General features: G+C 42.8%; 1 protein-coding gene across 6 annotated transcripts in view; it reads right to left on the bottom strand.

Moving 5' to 3' along the window:
- Positions 1 to 24,579, bottom strand: part of pnpla7b (patatin-like phospholipase domain containing 7b) — a 345,798-nt gene that overhangs the window by 159,386 nt on the left and 161,833 nt on the right. For all 6 annotated transcript variants that reach the window (XM_043719904.1, XM_043719899.1, XM_043719901.1 and 3 more), the window contains 3 exons: positions 22,557 to 22,670; positions 10,666 to 10,741; positions 8,540 to 8,695 (listed from right to left, as the gene is read on the bottom strand). In XM_043719904.1, the coding sequence (XP_043575839.1) occupies positions 8,540 to 8,695; positions 10,666 to 10,741; positions 22,557 to 22,670 (346 nt within the window). The remainder of the gene's footprint in view (positions 1 to 8,539; positions 8,696 to 10,665; positions 10,742 to 22,556; positions 22,671 to 24,579) is intronic.

Raw genomic sequence — 24,579 nt, 5'->3', positions numbered from 1 at the left:
GAGACAGAGAGAGGGACAGAGAGAGGGACAGAGAGAGGGACAGAGAGAGGGACAGAGAGAGGGACAGAGAGAGGGACAGAGAGAGGGACAGAGAGAGGGACAGAGAGAGGGACAGAGAGAGGGACAGAGAGAGGGACAGAGAGAGGGACAGAGAGAGGGACAGAGAGAGGGACAGAGAGAGGGACAGAGAGAGGGACAGAGAGAGGGACAGAGAGAGGGACAGAGAGAGGGACAGAGAGAGGGACAGAGAGAGGGACAGAGAGAGGGACAGAGAGAGGGACAGAGAGAGGGACAGAGAGAGGGACAGAGAGAGGGACAGAGAGAGGGACAGAGAGAGGGACAGAGAGAGGGACAGAGAGAGGGACAGAGAGAGGGACAGAGAGAGGGACAGAGAGAGGGACAGAGAGAGGGACAGAGAGAGGGACAGAGAGAGGGACAGAGAGAGGGACAGAGAGAGGGACAGAGAGAGGGACAGAGAGAGGGACAGAGAGAGGGACAGAGAGAGGGACAGAGAGAGGGACAGAGAGAGGGACAGAGAGAGGGACAGAGAGAGCCCAAGGGGGTGAGAGAGAGAAACAGAGCTCGAGGGAGAGCGAGAGACAGACAGACAGAGCTCGAGGGAGGGAGAGAGAGCACGCAAGGAAGAGCGCGTGACAGAGATTTTACTGAAAAATCCAAGGGCTCTGTCCGGATTACATGAATGACATGTTCAGTGCCTGAAATACCCACATCCTGTGAAAAAGGCTATGATTCATATACGAGACAACCAAAGCACTTGCTACCGAAACCTAAATATTCAATAAATTCTGCAGGCACAGAGTTAAATAATGGAGTGAAAGGCTGGAGATATGGATCTGGAACAATCCCTTATGAGTTGAGCAGAGAGTGTTTTTTTTGAAACCTGGAGTAAGCACAATATGGTATTTACAAGATGGTGTTCCAATAAAAAATCAATGGATAAAGCTCATTAAACTGTACGTGGAGGGTGAGTGCACAAGGGAACATTTAAAGATCTGAAGTTTTGCTCCAGCCTGATTTCGAGAATGCAGCAAAGAGAAATGTAGCAACAGATCTAACATGGCAATGAAATTGTAATTGTTGATGTCAACTAACCAATTACAAATTATAGAATCCCTTTAATGTGAAAGAGAGGCCATTTGGCCCTTCAAGTCCCCACCAATCCTCTGAAGTGCATCCTAGTCAGATCCATCCCCCTACCCTATCCCCCAACCCTGAATTTCCCATGGCTAACCCAACTAACCTGTACATGCCTGAATACAGTAGGCAATTTAGCATGGCCAATCCACCTAACCTGCAAATCTTTAGACTATGGGAGGAAACCAGAGCACCCAGAGGAAACCCACGCAGACATGGGGAGAAGGTGCAAACTCCACACAGATAAGTCACCCAAGGCTGGAACTGAACCCAGATCCCTGGCACTGTGAGGCAGCAGTGCTAACCGCTAAGCCATTGTGCTGCACAAATGTTGTGCACTTTTCTGCCTTTTGTGTCTACAGCATTAATCTGTACTGTATTGAAGAGGTAAATAGTTTACCAAGAACATAACATTTGAGTAAGCAGCATATAAAGTTGTTTGGGCATTATAGATTGGGGCAGCACAGTGGCTCAGTGGTTAGCACTGCTGCCCCACAGCAGCAGGGACATGGTTTAAATTCCACCCTCAAGCAACTGTCTGTGTGGAGTTTGCACATTCTCCCCTTGTCTGCATGGGTTTCCTCAGAGTGCAGGTTAGGTGGACTGGCCATGTTAAGTTGTCCAAAGTGTCTAGGGATGTGCACTCTAGGTGGCTTAGCTATGAGAAATGCAGGGTCACAGGGTCTAGGTGGAATGCTATTCTGAGGGTCAGTGTGGACTTGAAGGGCCGAATGGCCTGCTTCCACACTGTAGGAATTCTCTGATTCTATGAAAATCTAGCTTTGAATAGAGAATCAGACGACAGGGTTAGAACTGAATGATTTACTGTTATATACCACCTAGATGATTATATTTACTTTAGCAGCTTGCTGGAAGTGAAAAAGCAATTGTAGTTTTGTTTAAAATCTGTAATCACAATAATCCAATTTAGTGCAACAACCTTGGATACAGCAAATCCTGATTCAATTCTCTGTCTCATTTTCTCAGGCATGTACACACATGCTATCATGCATAATAATAAAAACCACAAAATTAACACTTGACCGCTGCACACAACAATGTTATTTACAGTGATCAGTGAGAGCCTCTAACTATTTTAGATATTTTTTAACCAATTTGTTCAGGGATATTATTTCACATCTCTGGTGCAGTTGGAGCTTGAACCCAAGCCACCTAGCTCAAAGGTAGAGATACTACCACTGCACAAAAACCCTGCTCTGATTTCTTTTTTTAAAATCGAGTGAATCAATCTGTTTGGAGATGTTATAGCATACATCTACAGCATGACCATGATCCTCCTGGTCCAGATGTAGAGACACCACCACTGCCCCACAAGAGCCCATAATTCACAGGGACATACATGCTGTCATGTGACACAGCTGTTCTGACTCATAAGGTGTCACAGACCATTGTTAACTTGCATTGAATTCCAGAAGGATATCAGACCCTTCAGTTGACTACAGCCCTTCAAATGTTTGGACACTGCATAATCAGAGAATGTTCACCTGCCCCCATCGTTTCAGGACATGATCAAATTCAACCAAGATGGTGCCAAACCCTCACCAACTCCTATTCCTTTTGGATATCTTCACTTCTAGTAGGTTCGCCGATGACAGAAGGTTGGTGGAGTGGTGGATAGTGTGGAGTGCTGTTGTAGGTTGCGACAGGACATTGGCAGGATGCAGAGCTGGGCTGAGGAGTGGCAGATGGAGTTCAACCTGGAAAAGTGTGAAGTGATTCATTTTGGAAGGTCAAATTTGAATGCAGGATACAGGGTTAAAGGCAGGATTCTTGGGAGTGTAGAGGTACAGAGGGATCTTGGGGTCCACATCCATAGATCCCTCAAAGTTGCCACCCAGCTTAATATGGTTGTTAAAGTAGCATTTGGTGTGTTGGCTTTCATTAGCAGGGGGATTGAGTTTAAGAGCCACATGGTTATGCTGCAGTTCTCTGAAGCCCTGGTTAAACCACACTTGGAATACTATATTCAGTTCTGGTTGCCTCATTATAAGGAAGATGTGGAAGCTTTAGAGAAGGTCCAGAGGATGCTGCCCGGACTGGGAGCATGACTTATGAAGAAAGGTTGAGGGAGTTAGGGCTTTTCTCATTGGAGTGAAGAAGGATGAGAGGTGACTTGGTAGAGGTGTACAAGATGATGAGAGGCATAGATGGAGTGGATAGCCAGAGACTTTTTCCCAGGGTGGAAATGGCTATCATGAGGGAGCATAACTTTAAGGTGATTGGAGGAAGGTTTAGGGGAGATGTCAGAGGTAGGTTCTTTACACAGAGAGTGGTGGGTGTGTGGAATACACTGCCAGCAGTGGTAGTAGAGTCAGATACATCAGGGACATTTAAGCAACTCTTGGATAGGCACATGGAAGTTAGTAAAATGTAGAGTATGTAGGTTAATTTGATATTAGAATAGGATAAAAGGTCAGCACAACATGGAATAGTACTGTGCTGTACTATTCTATGTTCGAGTGCCAAGTTTCTCATCACCAATTCTCTGTTCCCACTCACCCCACTCATTATCCTCCTTTCCCCACATCAATGTTAATGGTGCCCCTCCAACCACTTTGTGGTTCCACTCCTCTTTCACCTCCACTGATGTCTCTCATCGCCAACTGCCCTCTGAGCTTCCCAGTGACCTCCTACTTCCTGTGTAACAGGCAGCCATGGCTCTACCTTGAGGAGACTATGGTATACATGAATGGAAAAGGTTTCGAGGGGTATGGGCTAGGAGCAGGCAGGTGGGATTAGTTCAGTTTGGAGTAATGTTCTGCATGGACTGGTTGGACGAAAGGGTTTGACTCCTTGCTGTATGACTCTGACAACAGGAAATATAAAAGCAATCAATTCGTAATGCACCATGTAAAAGGAGATAGATGTTGAAATGCCAAGTGTTTCCATCCTGCCTAACAACAGGAGAAAGTAGGCAAAGACAATGAAACTCAAAACAAATTTCAGAAACAACATTAGTTGCATGCATCTCTCAGTGAGAATCTATCAGTGCACTCCAGCTGAAATTGAACACACCCTGATGGCTATCGTCAATCACTCCATCTCCTAACACTCCAAAATAATTTCCACATACCAGGAGGTCAGCCAGTCTCCTGATTATTAATGATACCCACCGTATAAAAAGCAATAAACAAGCACTGGGACTACAAGGCCAATTCTAATGACAATTTCTTCTCAGGACAACAATAATAACAACAATAATTGCTTTTGTGGCTTTCAGCTTCCTGTGCAATATTATTTATACTAGACATGAAGTTTAAGGATAAGCAAATAATTATTTCTCGATGAAACCACTGTTGGGATGCAGGTGATGGCTGTAATAGAATCTTATCTAGAGGTGTGACAGGGCTTTTACATTACATCATAGCATTATACAGCAGGAGGTGAAATCATGACTGGGTTCTCTCTCTTTCTCTCTGAAAGACCCATCCCATTAGTACCACTCCTCTGCTTTGTCCCACAGCCCAGAAATAATTTCCCTTTCAAGTATTCATCTAATTCCTTCTCATAACAATATTTAAATCTGCTTCCACGATCCTTCCAGGTACATCACTCCAGATCCTAGCTCACAGAGTAAAAGAGAAACATATTGCCAAGCCTTTTTCTTTCTCAATTATTCAAGTCACCCTTTAGCCTTTCTTGCACAAAGGAGGTCAACCTTTAGTTCCTCTCCCTCAATGTTGACAGGACATTCTATATAATACTGTATGGCAGAGTAGAGACTTTTAAAATGTCCTGACAATAACCCATTCTGCATCCTTGTATTTCCTGAAGGGCATGCGCTCAAGATTCGGGCTGATTCATCTGTGTGCAGTAATGTGATGTTACTTTTCATCAGAAAGAATGGATGCCTTACACAAGTCTCTCACCTTGATTCTATATTGTGCTGGGATAGGAGGGCCTGGATAAGAGTCACCTGGGGAATTAACCACACTCCCCTTCTCCCACTGCAGCCCGACTTCACAAATATTCTGTGCTCATGTCAAGTCCCTTGGAATTTAGACACTTGCTAACAGCAAAGCAACTTATTTTGCAGGTCTGATGCACCAGACGCTGATGATGGGAGATTATCACAGAGTCAGTTGATGGTCAATGTCACCGGACTGATAGGTCTCATGATCGCACCAGGTTTTCTACATAGATATTGGCATAAATGGAAGAACAAAAAAAAACAAAGAATGGCAGATGCTGGAAATTGGAGCAGAAATGGCTGGAAAACTCAGGTCTGACAGTATCTGGAGAGAAATCAGAGTTAATGTTGCAAATCCAGCACCCTTCTTCAGAGCAGGAAGATCAATGGAAGAACGTTTAGTTATAAGGAGGTGGTAGCGTACTGGTAATGTCACTGGTCATAGCAGTCTAGAGCTCCAGGCCAATGTTCTGCAGGCATGAATTTGAATTAGATGGTGAACTTTAAATTCAACAAACATCTGGGATCGAAAGCGGATTAATGGCGACCATGCAACTCTGTTGGTTGTTGTACAAATCCATTTGGTTCACAGATGCCCTTTAGGTAAGGAAATCTTCGCCTTTCCTCTGATCTGGACGAAACGTGACTCCAGACCCACAGCAATTCTAAACTGCCCTCTTGGTAACTAAACATTGGTATTAAATGGTGGCCCAGCCAGTAGCTACCACATCCAACAACAAACAGGCCAAACAGATGATGAGCGCGGGAGGGATAGAAGTGAACTAGAACAGAGAATAGGTGTGATGATAGCGTGGGAAGTATAATGAATACTGGCAGAGGTAGCAGTCACACACTCTCTAGCATGACACTGTGTTGCAGCTGCATTTCATGAGCACTTGTATCCTTTGCTACTCCAGCAAAATATCATAAGGGGGTTTTACAGGAATGTTATCAAAGTTTCAGAGCCTAGCATCTCAGCGAACAATCACCAATGATGGAAAATCAGAGATGTTCAAGAGGCCAAAGTTAGCAGAGCCCAAGGGGCTGTGGGTCTTACAAGAGATTACAAAGATTGGGTGGAGAGAGAGAGAGCGCAAGAGCAAAAGTGAGGTAGAGAGAGCGCGAGAGCGAGTGCACGTTCCTGAGAGACAGCGAGAGAGAGAGAGAGAGAGAGCGCGCACAAGAACCAGAAAAATGCAGATGATATAAAGTGTTTAACGATCAAACGCAATGTATATTGGAGCCAATGTAGGTCAGCAAGGATAGGAGTGAAGGGTGAACAGGATTTGATTTCTTTTATGATTTCAAGATTATGGAAGATATAATTGGAGATTGGAAATGTATTGGAATAGTTAAATGTGGAGGTTAAGAAAAAGGCATGAATGAGAATTACAGTGGATAAGATGAAGCAAGAACAGAGAAGCTCAATATTACAGAAGTGGAAAGAGGCAGTTGTCGTGATAGTGTGGTGATATTCAGGAGAGTCTTGTTCTTGCTTAACATCAACAAGCACTCATATGCGTGCGTCTATGTATATAAAAATATTCAAATTGGGATCAACTAGCATGTCTACTGTTGCCATGGTTGAGATCAGCAATCCTCACAGAGGTCAGTTTTCATCAGAGGCCCTGCTGGTCCTGATGGATTAGTGTTACAACTTGAGACTTTCTGGTCTTTAGGTTTGGCATGTGTTGGTGCTACAACTCAGGGTCATGCAATCTAGAATCATAGAACTTATACTGCACAGGAGCCTGTATGGTCAGTCATGTCAGAGTTGGTTCACTGCAGGAGTGACTCAGCTAAACTGGGTGGTGCCATTTCAGACAATGCTTTTAGCCATCAGACCCACTGCTGTGTCTTAGTTACCAATTCATGGAGTGGATTAATCCACACTTGCTGCCATTTAGCAAATGGCAACTTTAAGTGAAATTTTCCTGCTCAAATAACCATTGTATGATATAATGAAAACTGGAAACCTGTCCAAATGTTTTGATACATTAACATTTATGAAAAACAAAGCCAAGTGAAGTCCTACATTTACAGTTTGGTTCGCAAGGATGATTAGATTAGATTACACTACATTACAGTGTGGAAACAGGCCCTTCGGCCCAACAAGTCCACACCGACCCGCCACCCACCCATACCCCTACATTTACCCCTTACCTAACACTACGGGCAATTTAGCATGGCCAATTCACCTGACCTGCACATCTTTGGACTGTGGGAGGAAACCGGAGGAAACCCACGCAGACACGGGGAGAAGGTGCAAACTCCACACAGTCAGTCGCCTAAGGCGGGAATTGAACCCGGGTCTCAGGCGCTGTGAGGCAGCAGTGCTAACCACTGTGCCACCGAGCCCCCTACGAAAGCCATGAAAACAAACACAACAGATCTGTCTGCACCTGAAAATGCACATTCAACATATTCACAAATAAGGCAGCCTCGTTTTTATTATCTTTCTGTGGTCCTTGCTGGCTAGGCCAATATTCATTGCATATTTCTAACTGTGCTCGAGAAAGAGGTCACAAAATCCCATCCTGGCTACTGTGGCAGAGAATTGGACTTTAATGCTCGCTAATTACTCCACATGCTACCAGATAACCCAGAATAGGAGTCCAAATAGGAGTCCATTATCAAAGTGGAGTGCATTACTGGCAAGTTCAGGATAGACAACACAACAGGACCTGGATGGGTATATGAATAGGAAGGGTTTGGAGGGATATGGGCTGGGTGCAGGCAGGTGGGACTAGATTGGGTTGGGATATCTGGCCAGCATGGACAGGTTGGACCGAAGGGTCTGTTTCCATGCTGTATATCTCTATGACTCTATGACCAGGCAACTCATTCCGTTAAAGAGCTGCAGTAGCACAAGACCCTGAATTCTAGCCTTAAACCCTAGGACACACAGTAACTTGACATGCTGATAACTGGTGAAAGCCTCACCTGCCATTAAGTGCAGATGGCACTGCACTTATTTACCATTTTGTCTATGTTCTACATTTCTTGTTTGAATGACCATTTATGAATATGTTAGTGTGCTCATGTTCCGCACAAGAGATAACAAATACACTGATACAAAATTGATATTAAAAACAGCCTGCAAGTCCACAATCCCAGCCTTGACTGCAGCTTAAGATTCCATCTCACCATTTTCATCCACCTCCATTTCTTCCAATGACATCTTCTACTAACATAATTGAACTATATTGTTACTGGTTTCAGAATAGATTACTTGAATATTTTCACAAAAATCAATCTCTGGTCAGAAATACTGCTGACCTAACAAAGTCACAAACTTGATTCAAAAATTACATAAAATAAATACTATAGACATGTGTGTTGTGGGTGAATGCAGACAGTTTACAGTGTGGATAAACTGTATACAGATCTAGGCATTGTGCTGTGTAGAGTATAAGCTTTTTAGACAAGAGTATTATTGAAGTTGTACTTTACCTATGGCACTAAGGGCATGTCGGAGTTCCAGAGTGAAAGCAGTAATGGGAACATCCTCAGAAACTGGCAGAATGGCCACAGTGGCGAGATTACTGGCAGGATTTCCCACTGATTCCAGTTTGTTGCTCAGTGCATGAGTGATTCCAATGCTACGACCTGACACAGAAAAAATAATTACCACATGCAATGACAAGCAAAAATGTTAGCACGATTCTGACATACCTACAGTGTGCTGGGATTTTTGCTCCCATCAAGGTACATCTGGAACCTACAGAAGCAGTAACCATCCAAACTTGGACCTTCCTGAATGTTGTACTATCCAGTACTCTATAGCACTTCTAAAGGTTCTGTCTCACTGAATTCAAGTTGTGTGTGAGGTAGCTGCTCTAAAGTGACTGTTCTTCACGTATGGAGCTAGAAATTACTGCACTACAACTGTCCAATCCTGATCTCACACAACACTATATAGCAGCTGAACGCTGGATGAGATTTGCTCTCTCTGCTCCAAAGTTACCAGCAGACAAAGCGGGATGTTCTGCGTGTGACTCAGTGTTACAGAGAGCAGTGTCTTTACCCAATAGGCCATCAGGGAAGTTTAATGTTACATCCTTAAAGCATAACTAAGTTCGACACAACTCTACAGAGATATTGGTTGAATAGCAACAGAAAATCTTTGGCCACATTTCAGATTTAGCTAGGAAACAGTTAGGAATCCTGACAGTTGAAAATTTCTGATTCATAATTACTTTATTGGAGAGACAGAGAGAGCTCCTTTCTTTACAAACCCATCCAGCATCAGCCACATCTAAGTATGTATTGCAAAAACCACAGCAATTCAATTCAGAGGCTGCTGCTAGGTCATGAATAGCACAATTTGTCCAAGTCTGTTTGTTTGTCAAACAATTAAAGCAGTAAAACCCATCCTTTTCATCTCTCTTAAAAGTTTTGGCTTGTATTTTTCACAATGTCATTGATGTTTGGAGACCGCAGGCATTCCCAGTTCTCTTTAATCTTTTGACATTTTAGTTCCAAGAATTCCCTTTGCAACCCAGGAATTTTCCATTTTCCAGTTCTCATAATGCATAATTATGGGTGTGTCCCCATCACTAAATAATCCTCATTCTGTAAATAAATATGCTGACAACCAATGGAAGATTGAAAGTTGGCTCGCAGCATGGTGCACTTACAAGTCCTGAAGGTTACACGTATCAATATAAAGGATTTGGAATGAAAAAATGTGTATAAACTGAGCCTATTTCAAATAAACAAAACAGATCATAGTCATTTGCTGGTTCATTCCTCAGGGCATTGCCTTCATCAGTCAGAATTCAAATGTAAACAAAGCTTGCCAGTTAGCCGCCATCTAACTAGTGTACTCTCCATGGCAACATCTCTATCAATCTACCAGTTGCCAACCAATCAGCATGCTCTGCCCAGACAGTATAAAGATGATGTTTCACTTTACACTGGCATTGGTGCAAATCTGAGTGCAAGACAAAAGGCCTCCACGAAATGTGCTTTTTATTTTCAGCGTTACTCAAGTTCTATACTACCAAATGACGAAAAGAAGGTACATTTACAATTCGAGGAAGAAAACTTATTTTATATTTTCCGAAAATATTTCAGGTTAATAAGTCTATTTGTCACCAGTTCTCTGATAAGCAGTTTCAATTATGTGGAGAACGGTTTCCCTCCTTCACTTCTAAAAGGCTGACAGAGAAAAAATGGTGGCTCAGCGGTTCACACTGCTGCCTCACAGTACCAGGGACCTGGGTTTGATTCCAACCTCAGGTGACTGTCTGTGCGGAGTTTGTAAATTCTGCTCGTCTACATGGGTTCCCTCCGGGTGCTCCAGTTCCCTCTCACTGTCCAAAGTGCACGTTAGGTGGATTGGCCATGCTAAATTGCCCAAAGCGTCCAGGGATGTGTACGTTAGGTGCATTAGCCTTGCAAAATACAAGGATGCAGGGATAGGGTTAAGAAGATGCTCCTCAGATGGTTGGCGTGGACTTATTTAGCCAAATGGTCTGTTTCCAGACACAAGGGATTCTAGGAACTCAACTTGTAGTTATTGTCCATGTAATATAATGGTAGGGGGAACGTGCGAGTGTTGTTAATGTTATTACCTGTTAATGGACCACTGACTTGCTGCAGGTTACCAAGGATTTTTTGGCCAAGTAGATGAATGAGTCGAGTAACCACCTAAAACACAATAACACCAATTCATGTGTAACTCTGGAATCAAATTAACTAAAAGATAGCAATTTCAGAAACAACTTATTCGTAAAGCACCTTTAATAAAGCAAAATGCCACAAGACGCATTTTCAAACAGAATTTAAAACCAAGCTACATATGTAACTATTCCATTTTGTGACCAGCACCTTTGTCACACAGGTAGCTCTCAGAAATATTATAAAGGAACATAGAGAGTAGCAATGTGAAAATAACTAGGGAAGGAATTTTAGAGATTAGTATCTAGGCAACTGAAGGATTGAAAATCAATAAAATGGACCAGAATTTTCAATAACAAAAACATAAATTGCTAAAAAAGCTCAGGTCTGACAGCATCTGTGGAGAGAAATCAGAATTAACATTTCAGGTCTAGTAACTCTTCCTCAGAACTGATAGTAGTTGTAAGTAATTGTTTTTTGTGCAGAAGATCAGGTACAGCGGGGGGTAAGGATTAACTGATAGGTGGAGCTGGAGCCCAAAGAGAGAACAGTTGGGACAGAAAGTGGATAACTGTCAGCCTAGGAGAACGAATAGCTATTAATGGGGACTATTAGTGACCAACAATGGGTAGTGGGTACTAGCAGATCATACGATAACAAGGTCTGGTGTGTGGGGGTGGGGGTAAGGAATTGGGAGAAGATGCCTCAAGCCCTAAAATTGCTGAACTCTATATCGAGCCCAGAAGCTTACAGGGTCCCTAAGTGGAAAATGAGATTATGTTGTTCCAGATTGGAATGAATTCACTGGAGCACTGCAGCAAGTCTGAGATGGAGATGTTGGCCAGGGAACAACAGCAGGCAACTGGAAGCTCAGGTTCTTTTTCTGAGGATGGAACGTAGGTGTTCTGCAAAGCGGTCACCCGGCCTATGCTTCATTTCCCCAATGTCAAGGAGACGACATAGTCAGCAGCGAATGTAGTAGACCAGATTGAGTGAGGTGCAGGTGAACTGCTAAATCACCTGAAAGGTGTGGACATCTATAACTCACTACTGAAGCACTCTTGGAACTTTTCTTTCAAAAACTCATTTGCACAAGCAGATAAAATGCACTTGTGCAATACTATGACAGTGACAGTGATCTTACAAAGACATTTCTACTCTAACATACCAGAGCTGTAAAACAAACTGGCAACCCCCTCACCCTGAGCTCACTGCCATCAGAGACACCTGAGAATGCACAATCCTGGAGCACAGCAGTCAAATGTTAATTTATTCCAGACTCATTATTCACTTAAAACACTGAAGAATGCTGCTCCCTTTCAGTCAACAACGCAGCTAATGCGAGTCAAAAAGAATCTTCACGCACAATAAACAGTCCTAGAACCGGGAAAGTATTTTCAAAGCTCTTTACTGCCAAATAGAAAGGCAAGACATGCTTATGTAGTTGGTAAATAAATTCACAGGAATTGCTGCTGCTGCTGGTGTGCTGTTCTACATCTTAAATATTTTGCTCAGTGTACACTCTCATTTGACACGCACTCGAAACTAGGAGCAATTTTATGGGGACTATTAGTGATCAACAATGGGTAGTGGGTAATAGCAGATCATACGATAACAAGGCCTGGTGTGTGGGAGTGGGGGCAAGGAATTTAATAGTCCCCATTAAAACAACTGCTGGCTTCTGTCAACAAAGTGCAAAAGTACAAACTTACAACCACAGGAGCAGAAATTAGGCCCTTCGATCCACCATTTGATCACAGCTGATGGGTTTTTCAACCCCATTTTCCTGCTTTCTCCCAGTAACCTTTAATCCCCTTGGCAAACAAAAACCTATCTACCTCAGTCTTAAATATACTCAATGACCTGGCCTCCACAGCCTTCTGTGGCAATTAATTCATCACTCTCTGGCTAAAGAGGGTTCTTGTTCTCTCTGTTCTAAAGGGTCATCCCTTGACTCTAAGGCTATGCCCTCGGGTCCTCGTCTCTCCTGTCAATAGAAACATCTTCCCAACATCCACTCTGTTCAGGCCATTCAGTATTCTGTAAGTTTCAATCAGATCCCCCGTCATCCTTCTAAACTACATCGAGGCTAGTCCTAGAGTTCTCAAACGTTCTTCATATGTTAAGCCTTTCATTCCTGAAATCATTCTCGTGAAACTCCTCTGGATCTGCTCCAGGGTCAAAACATCCATCCTGAAATATGGAACCTTAAATTGATAACAATACTCTAAATCTGGTCTGACCGGAGTCTTATAAAGCTTTCAATGAATGCTTTTATATTCTAGTCCTCTCAAGATAAATGACAACATTTTATTTGCCTTCCGAATTACCAACTCAACCTGCAAGTTTACCTTAAGAGAATCCTGGACTAGGACTCTCAAGTCCCTTTGCACTTCAGATTTCTGAATTTTCTTCCCATATAGAAAATAACCCATGCCTCTATTCTTCCTACCAAAGTGCATGACTTCTCACTTTTCACACATTGCATTTCATCTGCCTTTTCTTAGTCCACATTCCTAACCGGTTTAAATCTTTCTCAGCCTCCCTGCCTCCTCAACACTACCTGCCCCTCCACTATCTTTGTATTATCTGCAAACTTAGCATAATGCCCCCAGTTTCTTCACCCAGATCATTAATGTGTAAAGTGAAAAGTTGTGATTCCAACATTGACCCTTGCGGAAGTCACTGGCTCCCATCCTGAGAAGGACCCTTTTATCGCCACTCTCTGCCAGACAGCCAAGCTTCTATCCATGCTAGTACCTTGTCTCTAACACCATGGGACTTTATCTTACTCAGCAGCCTCTTGTGTGGCACCTTATCAAAGGCCTTCTGGAAGTCCAGATGGATAACATCCTTTGGCTCTCATTGGTCTAACCTGCTCGTTACTTCCTCAAAGAATTCTGCATGACCTCCCCTTGATATAACCATGCTGATTTTGCCCTATTTTACCATGCACTTTCAAATATTCAGAAATCTCACCCTTCACAATGGACTCCAAAATATTACCAATGACTGAGGTCAGGCTAACTGGCCTATAACTTTCCATCTTTTGCCTTACTCCCTTCTTAAACAGGGAGGTTACATTAGCAATTTTCCAATCCTCGATTCCAGTGATACCAGAAGGATCGCTATGAAAGGCTCCACCATCTCTTCAGTTATCTCCTTCAGAACTCTAGGGTGTAGTCCACCTTGTCCAGGTGATTTATCCACCTTCAGGCCATTCAGTTTTTCTAGCACCTTCTCCTTTGTGATGGCTACCGTAGTCATTTCCAACCCCTAACTCTCTTGAATTTTTGGGATATTACTCATGTCTTCCACCATGAAGACTGACACAAAGTACTCATTCAGTTCCTCAGGCATTTCTTTGTTCCCTATTAGCAGATCTCCAGCATCACTTTCCAGAGGTCCAATGTCCACTTTTGCCTCTCTTTTGCTCTTTGTATATCTAAATAAACCTGTTGCAATCTTCCCTCATATTACTGGCCAACTGACTCTCATCTTTATTTCTTTCTTCATTGTCCTCTGTTGGACTTTGAAGGTTTCCCAACCTTCTGACTTCCCACTGCCCTTCACCACATTATATGTGTTTTTTATTTTTATGCAGTCCCTGACTTCTCTGGTCAGCCATCTTCCCTTTGGAGAAAATGAGGACTGCAGACACTGGAGAGTCAGAGTCGAAAAGTGTGGCACTGGAAAAACACTGCAGGTCAGGCAGCATCCGAGCAGGAGAGTCAACTTTTCAGGCTTAAGCCCTTCATATCCTATCAGTATCACGAGGTCTTAGAAAATCAAGGTGCAAATTTGTCTTTGTTACCCGAATCCTGATTATTAGTGAGTTTTGAGCAAGTTTGTAGCTCAAGGTTTGCTCGCTGAGCTGGAAGGTTCCTTTTTAGACGTTTCAGTGCAGTGTGTGGTGGAAATAATAGAACATTATTTCAATGAGCCACCACACCCTACAGCACAGAGGAAAATCACATATAGTGTATTCACAAAGAACGGGCACCAATGAACACAGTCCGCTGATTCCTCAGCAACAAACCCCAACAAGCAGACAGAACACATTCCAGAAACCCTAGCCACTCTCCCCTACATCAAAGATATCTCGGAAATGACTGCCAGCCTACTCAGACCCCTTGGCATCATGGTAGCCCATAAACTCCCCCAACACACTAAAACAGCAGCTAATGAACTTGAAAGATCCTATACAGACAACAAGCAAAACTAATGTCATTTACAAAATACCTTGTAAGTACTGTAACAAACATTACATTGGACAGGCAGAAAACTAATCACCAGGATACGTGAACATCAACTAGCCACAAAAAGAATTGACCCACTCTCACGAGTATGGTTACATACAGGTGAGAAAAGATACCACTTCGACTGGGACAACATACCCATCCCAGGACAAGCCAAACAGAGACACGCACAAGAATTCCTAGAAGCATGGCATTCCAATTCTATCAATAAACACATTGACTTGGATCCCATTTACCACCCCCTGAGAAAAAGAGCAGGAAATGACATCATCAACCTAAACACAAATAGAAAGTGGGCCACGCCACCAGTGCTTCATCTGGAGGCTCACTGATTATGTTACCTAGCATGGCGACAAAACATCTAAAACCAAACCTTCTAGCTCAGCAAGCAAACAGATATCCAGATCCTGACTACTGTTTGGAGGCCTGTAGATAACTCCTATTATGGTTTTCTCACCTTTACGGTTCAACTCTACCCACACAGATTCTACATCATCTGACCCTACTTTGTTTATTGCTATTGATTTAATGTCATTTTTCACTAACAAGGCAACCCCACCCCCTCTAGGCAAAAGTGAGGACTGCAGATGCTGTAAACCAGAGTCAGGATTAGAGTGGTGCTGGAATTCCTGATGGTCTCCATTCCTGATGAAGGGCTTTTGCCCAAAACGTCGATGTTCCTGCTCCTCAGATGCTGCCTTACCTGCTATGCTTTTCCAGAACCATTCTAACCCCACCCCCTCGTCTTTTCAATAGGACATATAGCTTTGCATGTTTAGCTCTAAGTCCTGATCCCCTTGCAGCCACGTCTCCGTAATGCCCACTACATCATACCTGCCAATTTCAGTTTGTGCCACCAGCTCATTTACCTTCTTTCTTATACTGCTCACATTCAGATACATCTTCAGTCCTGTACTGAACATCCCTCTTCTCATTGTTAATCATTTATGCAGAGTGTTTGAAGTTTGATTCCTAACCTTTTCCAAACACTCGGTCCTACTTTGTGTGCTGGAAATTTAAATAACCTGAGTTCTCCTTTCTTTTCTTTTTTTCCATATTTTTCAATGTGGAGTCCAGCCCTACAGACATTAACCTGCAGTTTTGCTTCCCATTGGTCATTACACTTTTTAGGAGTTTTACTCTTCCCTTCCACTTCCTTGTTTAAAGTCCTGTTGACCACCTTTTTGCTAGAATACTGGCCCCAGCTCGGTTCAGGTGGAGACCGTACCAACAGTACAGATCCTTCCTGTTCCAATACTGATGCCCGTGCCCCATGAAAAGGAACCCCTCTTTCCCACACCACACTTTTAGCTATGTGATTACTTTGTTTATTCTTGTGTCCGAATGCCAATTTGCATGTGGCTCAGGCAGTAATCCACAGATTATGCCTCCTGAGGACCTGGGGGCATAATCTTTAATTTGGCTTCTAGCTCTTGATAACCCCTGAGGAGGTCCTCTTTCCTAGTCTTGCCTATGTTTTTTGGTTTGATGTGGACCACAACAACTTGATCCTCCTCCTCCCTCTGCAATCCCCTTTTAAGCTGGTCAGAGGTGTCCCGCACCAACACACCATGCGGGACTCTTGATGCTGCTTACAAAGGATACTATCTATTCCCCCTAATTATAGAATTCCCTACAATTACCAGCTATCAACAAGGGGAAAGACCCTTTCCAAACAGAACTCATTTCAACATCCCCAGACCATTACTGTGCTTCCCATCACATGAACTTAACTTCATCCTCAATAGAGTTTACAGTTCCTTTCCAGAAGAAAAGAAATTGGATTTGGAGTAGGTCACTCAACCCGTCAAGCCTGCACTACAATTCAATATCTCGTCTGACATTTCTACATCAACTTCATCTTCCTATGCTTTTCCTCATCTGTCAATTCCCTTAACATCCACAGCATTGAGCTCTGTCTTGTATAAACACCAACAATGAGCACTCACAGCTCCCTACAACAGACAATCCGAAGATTCACAACACTTTGAATAAAGATAGGTTTTATTGCAGTCCTAAAGGACTGACGTCTTATTTGAAGGCTGTGACCAAAACTTTAAAGCTCCCCATGATCAATTATTATTCTAATTCTTAGAGGTTAAAGGTCAACTCTACTCACCAGTACCTAGTCTAGTGAATCTCTGTTGCAATTTCTACAAGGTTTCTCCAAGTTCTAAATTGTTGACAAAACATCAGGTGTGGCTTCATCAAGATCCACAATAGCTAGTGTTAAGATCAGTGCTTTTTTCATTCACTCACACTGACCTGGCAGTATTTATTGTCCATCCCTAATTGGCCAGATGGCAGTTATGTGAATCTGGAGTCACATGTAGACCAGACCAGGTAAGGATGCTGGATATCCTACTCAGAAGGATATTAATCAACCAGATGCTATGACAATTGACAGATGGTGCATGGTCACCATTAGGCTGGTTTATAACACCAGATTTCTACTGAATTCAAGTTTCACTATCTGTCATGGAGATACTCAAACCCATAGCCCTAAACATTTGCCTGAACATTTGCTTTCTTAATTACTTGTTGCATCTGCAAGTTAGCTTTCTGATTCATGTACATGGATAGTCATGTTCCTCCAGCTGCCATAGTTTCCAGTCTCTCAGCAATCTTTCAACCCAAACCCCATCTCCAGGGATTTCATAGTGTGCTGCCCAATCCTATTTCCCATCTCAATCTCCAAATAGATTCATAGTGCGAGCTACCCATTCCCTCACTCCCAGTACCATCCTCGGTTGCACAGTGTGCCATGTATTTTCTCACACTCCAACCATGGACGATTCTTCAGATGCACATGTTGCAGCTGCTCTCCAAGCCACTTCCAGTTCTGAAGGGAACAAAGAGCCTCATCTACTGCCACAAAGATGATGGTGATCTCAACCACACACAGAAATTTCTGGAAAACACGTGTCCGTCATTTTCTGAACATTCTTATTTAGCAAAATAACAAAAGAAAATGCTTCAGCTTTCAAGAAAGATGACTCAGGCCACTGTTACCAGGGAAACAAAGCCCCATGCTGTTATGCTGAATGAACGCCTCCAGAAATGTCACAAGCATCATTCAAATAAAACTTTTAACCTTCTTTGGTATGAGTGTCTCAGAACAGACCTTTAATAACCATGGTAATAACTGAGCAGCCAACCGTATTTGTTGATAAACTAAAATGTACCCAAAGCTGCACTGAGACCTAATTAAAAAATGATAATTAAATGAAGAATTTAATCATCAGTGAACTAAGCAAACTTTAATCCATACTCAAGCGCATGCAATGACAATCAGCCCTTGCAATACACAAAATGTCATTTAGATCATCAGTGAACTCAAAGCCCCTTCCGAGTAACTGTTCAGCGTGAAAGAAAAGCAAACCACACCATGAACTGGACAGGATAGGCAGCTGAGCCCCATCTCAAATATGACAGATGAAATATAACTCAGACAACTTGCCTTTTCAAACGTTGATGTGCTTCCTCCAATCAAACAGAATACGCAGCAGAGATACTCACCAGTTAGCCTAAATATTCATTCATGTGCTACCCCAGCATCTCCTATCCAATTCGATCTCCACATATCACCTTATCAGAGTCATACAGCACAGAAACGGATCCTTTGGTCCAACAGTCCATGCCAAGCATAATCCCAAACTAAATTAGTCCTACCTGCCTGGTCCTGACCCATATCCTGCCTAACCACTTCAATTCATGTACTTATCTAAATGCCTTTTAAACGTTGTAATTGTGCCCACATCCACCACTTCTTCAAGAAGTTCATTCCACACACAAACCACCTTCTTTATAAAGAATTAATCCCTCATGTCTTTTTAAATCTCTCTACTCTCACCTTAAAAACATATCCCCTACTCTGGAAATTCCCCATCCTCGGGAAAAGACACCTACCATTAACCCGACCTTTATCCCTCATGATTGCATAAACTTCTGTTAGGTCATCTATGTATCTCCTACACTCCAGTGAAAAGTGTCCCGGTCTTTCTAGCCTTTTTTTATAACTCAAACCTTCCATACGTGGCAGCATCCTAGTGAATCTCTCCTGAACCCTCTCCAGCTGGGTCTTTTCCCTCATTATACGACCAACCCCACTTAGAACTCTCCCTCTGACCTCTGACTCTCTCTTCAATGAAAGCTACCAGTAATGACATTACCCATCTCAATTTCTCTGCTCCCACCATTCAATCTAACTTGCCTTCTTCTGAACTTGCTACATTCCATTCTGTCAGGTCCGATCACAACACTGACACCAAACCTGCCGACGAAGGTGATGTCAGTTTCTCAAACTTCCTTCTACCTCCCCTTAGACCCTGACCCCGCTACTAAACATCAAGCCATCATATTTAGGACTATCCTTCTTCTCCTTTCTCTATCAGCTTCTGATCTAACTTTCTCTTAAACGTATCCATGTTCCTGGTCTCAGCTACTCTTTGTGATGATGAGTTCCACATTCACACAACTCTCTGAGTAGAGAAGCAAGCTCAATTTCTGAAACATTTCCAGCACTGGAGAATTTTAATTTCAGGGTTCCTGCATATGCAAGTTTATTTTACAATCTGGTTAGTGTATGTGATATTTAATGATTATTAGAGTAAAAAAGAATTGACAACATTTGCAGAAACACTCAGTCAAACCAAAATTAAGTAAAGAGAGAGCCTGGAATGCACTTAAGGAGATTTCTTCAGGATTCTAATTCTGAAAGGAGGGAATGGACCGTAATAGCTTAGCTTCTTTAAATTATTTCAGTGTGAATTGATTTAAAAGAGTGCAGGATTGTTCTGGCAAGCATATGTTGTCAAGCAGATTCACCTGACTTCCTGAACCCAGTATTTTCTGACCCACTGTATAACCTACCTACCCCACATTGCAGATCCTATCTTACCCGATTCCTGTAATAAATTTGCAGAATTAATGACATGTGGGACAAACGTCTTTTAGTTTTGCTCTAAACTGCCTTTCTTCGACAACTCTGGACGTTGGCTCTGCTTTCTTCCCACAAATGTTTTCGGGTCCACTATGTTTCACAAGCAATTTTGCTTTTGTTTCAGATCTCCAGCTCTTCATTTTATCATGATGGCAAGATTATGACCTAACCATAGAGGTAAACAGGAAACTGAACAAATTACAGTAGTTATATAGGTGTGGGAGTCAGTGCTACTGGTTGTATTGCATCTTAGATATTGTCGAGGAGCAGAAAAACCAAATTGGAGAAATGTTGAAGACCTTGATGACCTGTTTTGAGTCCTCTATTAAAGTAAATTTACGAATTATGTGCTCAACACCAGAGCTCAGAAAGAAATAGTTGCAGAAAGGCCAGCAGAAAAAACAAAGTCAGAATGCAAGTTGGAAACACTGTGAAGGACATAACACAAAATCAAAGGAAGCATGTTCAGTAGTGGGAAATAAAATGTTTTCACTGCAGCATGTGTTTAGCTGGAAGGAAGAAAAGCAAGTAGATAACAACAGTTCCTGAGCAGCATCGAGTAATGATTCTGTCAAATTTCACAACACCATACAGGAAGTTGGCACCTTGTCATCCCAAAAGTGACAAATGCTTTGTGACAGCCTGCCGCCAGCAACAGCATGGTGGCTCAGTGGTTAGCACTGCTGCCTCACAGTGCCAGGGACCTGGGTTCGATTCCAGCCTCGGGAAACTGTCTGTATGGAGTTTGCACTTTCTTCCAGTGTCTGCGTGGGTTTCCTCCGGGTGCTCCGGTTTCCTCCCACAGTCCAAAGATGTGCAGGTTAGGTGGATTGGCCATGCTAAATGTAGGTGGAAGGGGGAATGAGTAGGTCTGGCCGGGATGCTCCTCAGAGGGTCAGTGCGCACTCGATGGGCCAAATGATGTCTTATTAGCACTGTAAGGATTGTATGATTCTATTTGAAGTATTTGCCTGTCACTTTAATGCATGAAAGCTGACATGAAATCCTTAAATGTTAATCCCACGCAGAGAAAACACAATTTTGCAGTACGTAATACAATAAGTGGGTTCCCACATTGCATCCTTTGTAAAAAAAACACAAGTTCAAAAAAGGTCAAAAGTCTACTTTGATGTAGAAGTCAATTTTCATGTGCAGCAATGGCTCTTGTTTTTAATTAATTTAGAGTGATCAAGCTTTGGTTTCCAAGATGAAGTTGCACTCAGACTGTTTATAAGACCTTGGTGCTTTGTTAATCGTAGTGTAGCATAGTTGATTTTGCCACGATACCCATTTTGCCACTAACGCCAAGACTAATTCAAAGGTGCGAAAGTGGGTCTTGCAGGTGCTGGAGACTGGAGTCAAGATTAGAGTGGTGCTGGAAAAGCATGACAGGTCAGGCAGCATCCGCAGAGCAGGAAAATCGAGATTTTTTTGGGCAAAAGCCCTTCATCAGGAAGGAATCCTCTCATTCCTGAGGAAGGGCTTATGCCCAAGACATCGACCTTCCAGCTGCTCGGATGCTGCTTGACCTGCGGTGCTTTTCCAGCACTACTCTAATCTTAATTCAGAGGTGCGGTCTTGTTACTGTGCTGACAGCATTGGCACTGTGCCACAACCAGAGCCCCAGGATCAGCTCCCCGTTTCTGGCACACACCCATATGATTAGAATCTTCTTCCACTTGGCAGTGATACAAGTGCTCAAGGAGACCTAGCTCCTCTCTCTCAGTGCTGTGAAAAACTCTATCAGCACCACATAAATTATTTCACAATAGTTGCATAAAAGATTCAGTTTTACTGTAAACACAACACAGCAGTGCAAGATTTCAAAGGACAGGCTCACCTGCTCAAGAAATAGAAACAAAGACTGCTGGAAATGCTCTGCTGTCAGTCAGCATTGGAGAAGTTAATTTAAAATGACTTTTCAATAGACCTTTCATGATCCCATACCTGACCTGTTGAGTAGGTCCAGCATTTTCTGTTTTTGCTTCAGATTTTCCGCATCCACAGGATTTTTGCCGTTCTTGGATTTGAGGGCGGCACAGTGGCTCAGTGGTTAGCACTGCTGTCTCACAGTTCCAGGGTCTCAGGTTTGATTCCAACCTAGGGTGACTGTCTGTGTGGAATTTGCACATTCTCCGTGTCTGCATGGGTTTCCTCCGGGTGCTCTGGTTTCCTCCCACAATCCAAAGATGTGCAGGTTAGGTGCATTGGCCATGCTAACTTGCCCATAGTGTTTTGGGATATGTGGTTAGGTGCATTAGTCAGGGGTAAAAGTGGAGTAAAATGGTAGGGGAATGGGTCTGGGTGGGTTACTCTTCGGAGGGTCGGTGTGGACTTGTTGGTCCGAATGACCTGTTTCCATATATTGGGATTCGATGATTCTATTTTATGACCCACAGAGAGTTTGAAAACCCAGCTATAATAAAAAGTCGACAGCCATAGGTGAAGGACATGTCATGTACCTTCTTAAGGGTCAATCATTCAGACCGAAACAGTTTTTTCAACTCTATTCTTGGGGACTGGTGCAAACTGGTTATGTTTCTGCAAATTGTGATGTGAAAGAGCACTTAATCAGTTTCTGGACACGAAGAAAGTAACATTCTGACAGGAAATTCTGTTTATTGAAGAGGCGTGTTTTCCTTACCTGAGGGTACCTGCGCTTGATGGAGTTCAAAGCTCCCTCAGGAAGTTTGGCTAATTCAGAGTCTCTCACGGCATGAACAGTGGTTGCGGAGGGCTGGCGTGTAAGAGCTTCCACCTGTGTGAGGGCAAGAAAACCACGGAAACATTAAGAATAAATGTTAACCTGGTCATTCAACTTCTGACATTCATCTATGGTAGTATTGGAGTGAAGACGTTAAGTTGTAGTATTATGCCCTAGCACAGTAATATTTGAAAGTCTAATACCCACTCAATTTTCCACATCATTAGGAAAATCTTTCACTGCATTAATTATAAAAGCTGAAAGCTCTGAACAAACAAAGTTACTAACACAAGCTAATGGTTACTAAACTGAACTGAATTGAGTCCAGACCCATTTGATAAATGTTTCCTCTTTCTGTTAGGTATAAGGGCCCCAGAATGAAAGGAAATTTCTGCAGTTCCAAATCCATTAGTAGTTGGTACTAGTTAGACTTCCTACTCAGAGGGAGCTCAAGGGTGGATCACTTGGGCCCTAAACTCTAGAACCACCTACTCACACTGCCTTCCCCATCTCTACCAAGCTTTTCTCTGAAACAGGTTCCTTGCAGCCGACCTCCTTTACCCAGCGTTTGGCCATCTAACCTGATATCTCTGTTCTGACTCTGTAAAATTGAGGAATTGATCAATACATGATTAATGCACATTCCATCACCAAACATGTGTTGTCAATCTTAGCGAGGGTAAGGAACACTCGGGCACCTGAGGAATTTGTTGGCAATGTGGAGTGGCACAGCTGAAACAAGAAAGAAATCTAGATATGTTTTAAATGATTTGTCCAGAGATGTTATCACATACCACTGGAGCAGGTGGGACTTGAACATGGGTCTCCTGGCTTCGAGAAAGGATACTACCACTGTGCCACAAGATGCTACATGTTTTTCCTAATCAACTTGCACAGACACACTTTTGGCTCAGGTGGGATTTCAACCCAGGCCTTGCGGACCAGACATAGGGACGCTGCCATTGCAGGAGACCCAACAAGATTAATGCCCTAATGGGACACTCCTGTATCTTGTCCTAATGGTCCATCTACAGGGTTAGGAGTCAGCAATTCAACTTTTCCCTTTTGGTCAAGGAAGTGCCACATAGTTAGGCTATTATTGAAATAAGTAGCAAGAGATAAAAGGTACAAAGGATTCAGTCTTTCTTATTTCCAAGGATGTGCAGGTCAGGTGAATTGGCCACGCGAAATTGCTCATAGTGTTAGGTGCATTAGTCAGAGGGAAATGGGTCTGGGTGGGTTACTCTTTGGAGGGTCGGTGTGGACTTGTTGGGCTGAAGGGCCTGTTTCCACACTGTAGGGAATCTAATCTAATCATATCTGAAATTTGAATGGATTCTAGGGCAATTGAGCCATTGGCATTTACAAAAGGGAAGGGTAAACACTGGAAACTATTCAGAAGTGATTAGCTTTAAAGAGGGTGGCAGAATAGTTGAAATTGTAAAGATAGATTCAAAAGATTCACTTGCTGTTCCTGACAGATGAATAAAAATGGACATACAAAAATGAACACAAAACAACCAACAGGTTCATTCAGCCTATCAACCACGATATCTTCAGTATTATATCAGATCTCATTAAACATGTAATATTTAATAGTTTAGCTAAGGTAAATCCCTGAAAATTGCTGCATAGTAAGACATTAGGGATTGCTATGCTACTCTAAAGATTTCACAACACTACCTCCTTCAAAGATTTCCTCAAAATTCTTCGGTTCAACTGTGTCCTGTTATATTTCAGAAAGCTCAGGAGATGGAGGATAGAACTGGCGCCAATCTCTAAACACCTTTACAGAGCTTTCATCCACATTGTGAACAGAGACCTCGATCCCAACAAGCATGGTTTCACAAGCATGAAGACCAAAATTACTAGAAATACTCAGCAGATCAGGCAGCTTTGGTGGAGCGAGAAACAAAGTTAAAGTTTTGGGTCGGGGATCCAAGATGGCGGCGACCCAGTAAGA

This window comes from Chiloscyllium plagiosum, chromosome 30 (assembly GCF_004010195.1).
Source record: "Chiloscyllium plagiosum isolate BGI_BamShark_2017 chromosome 30, ASM401019v2, whole genome shotgun sequence".
In the NCBI taxonomy this organism is placed as follows: domain Eukaryota; kingdom Metazoa; phylum Chordata; class Chondrichthyes; order Orectolobiformes; family Hemiscylliidae; genus Chiloscyllium; species Chiloscyllium plagiosum.
The sequence above is the reverse complement of the archived record's forward strand: the minus strand, read 5'-3'. Positions and strand labels throughout refer to the sequence as shown.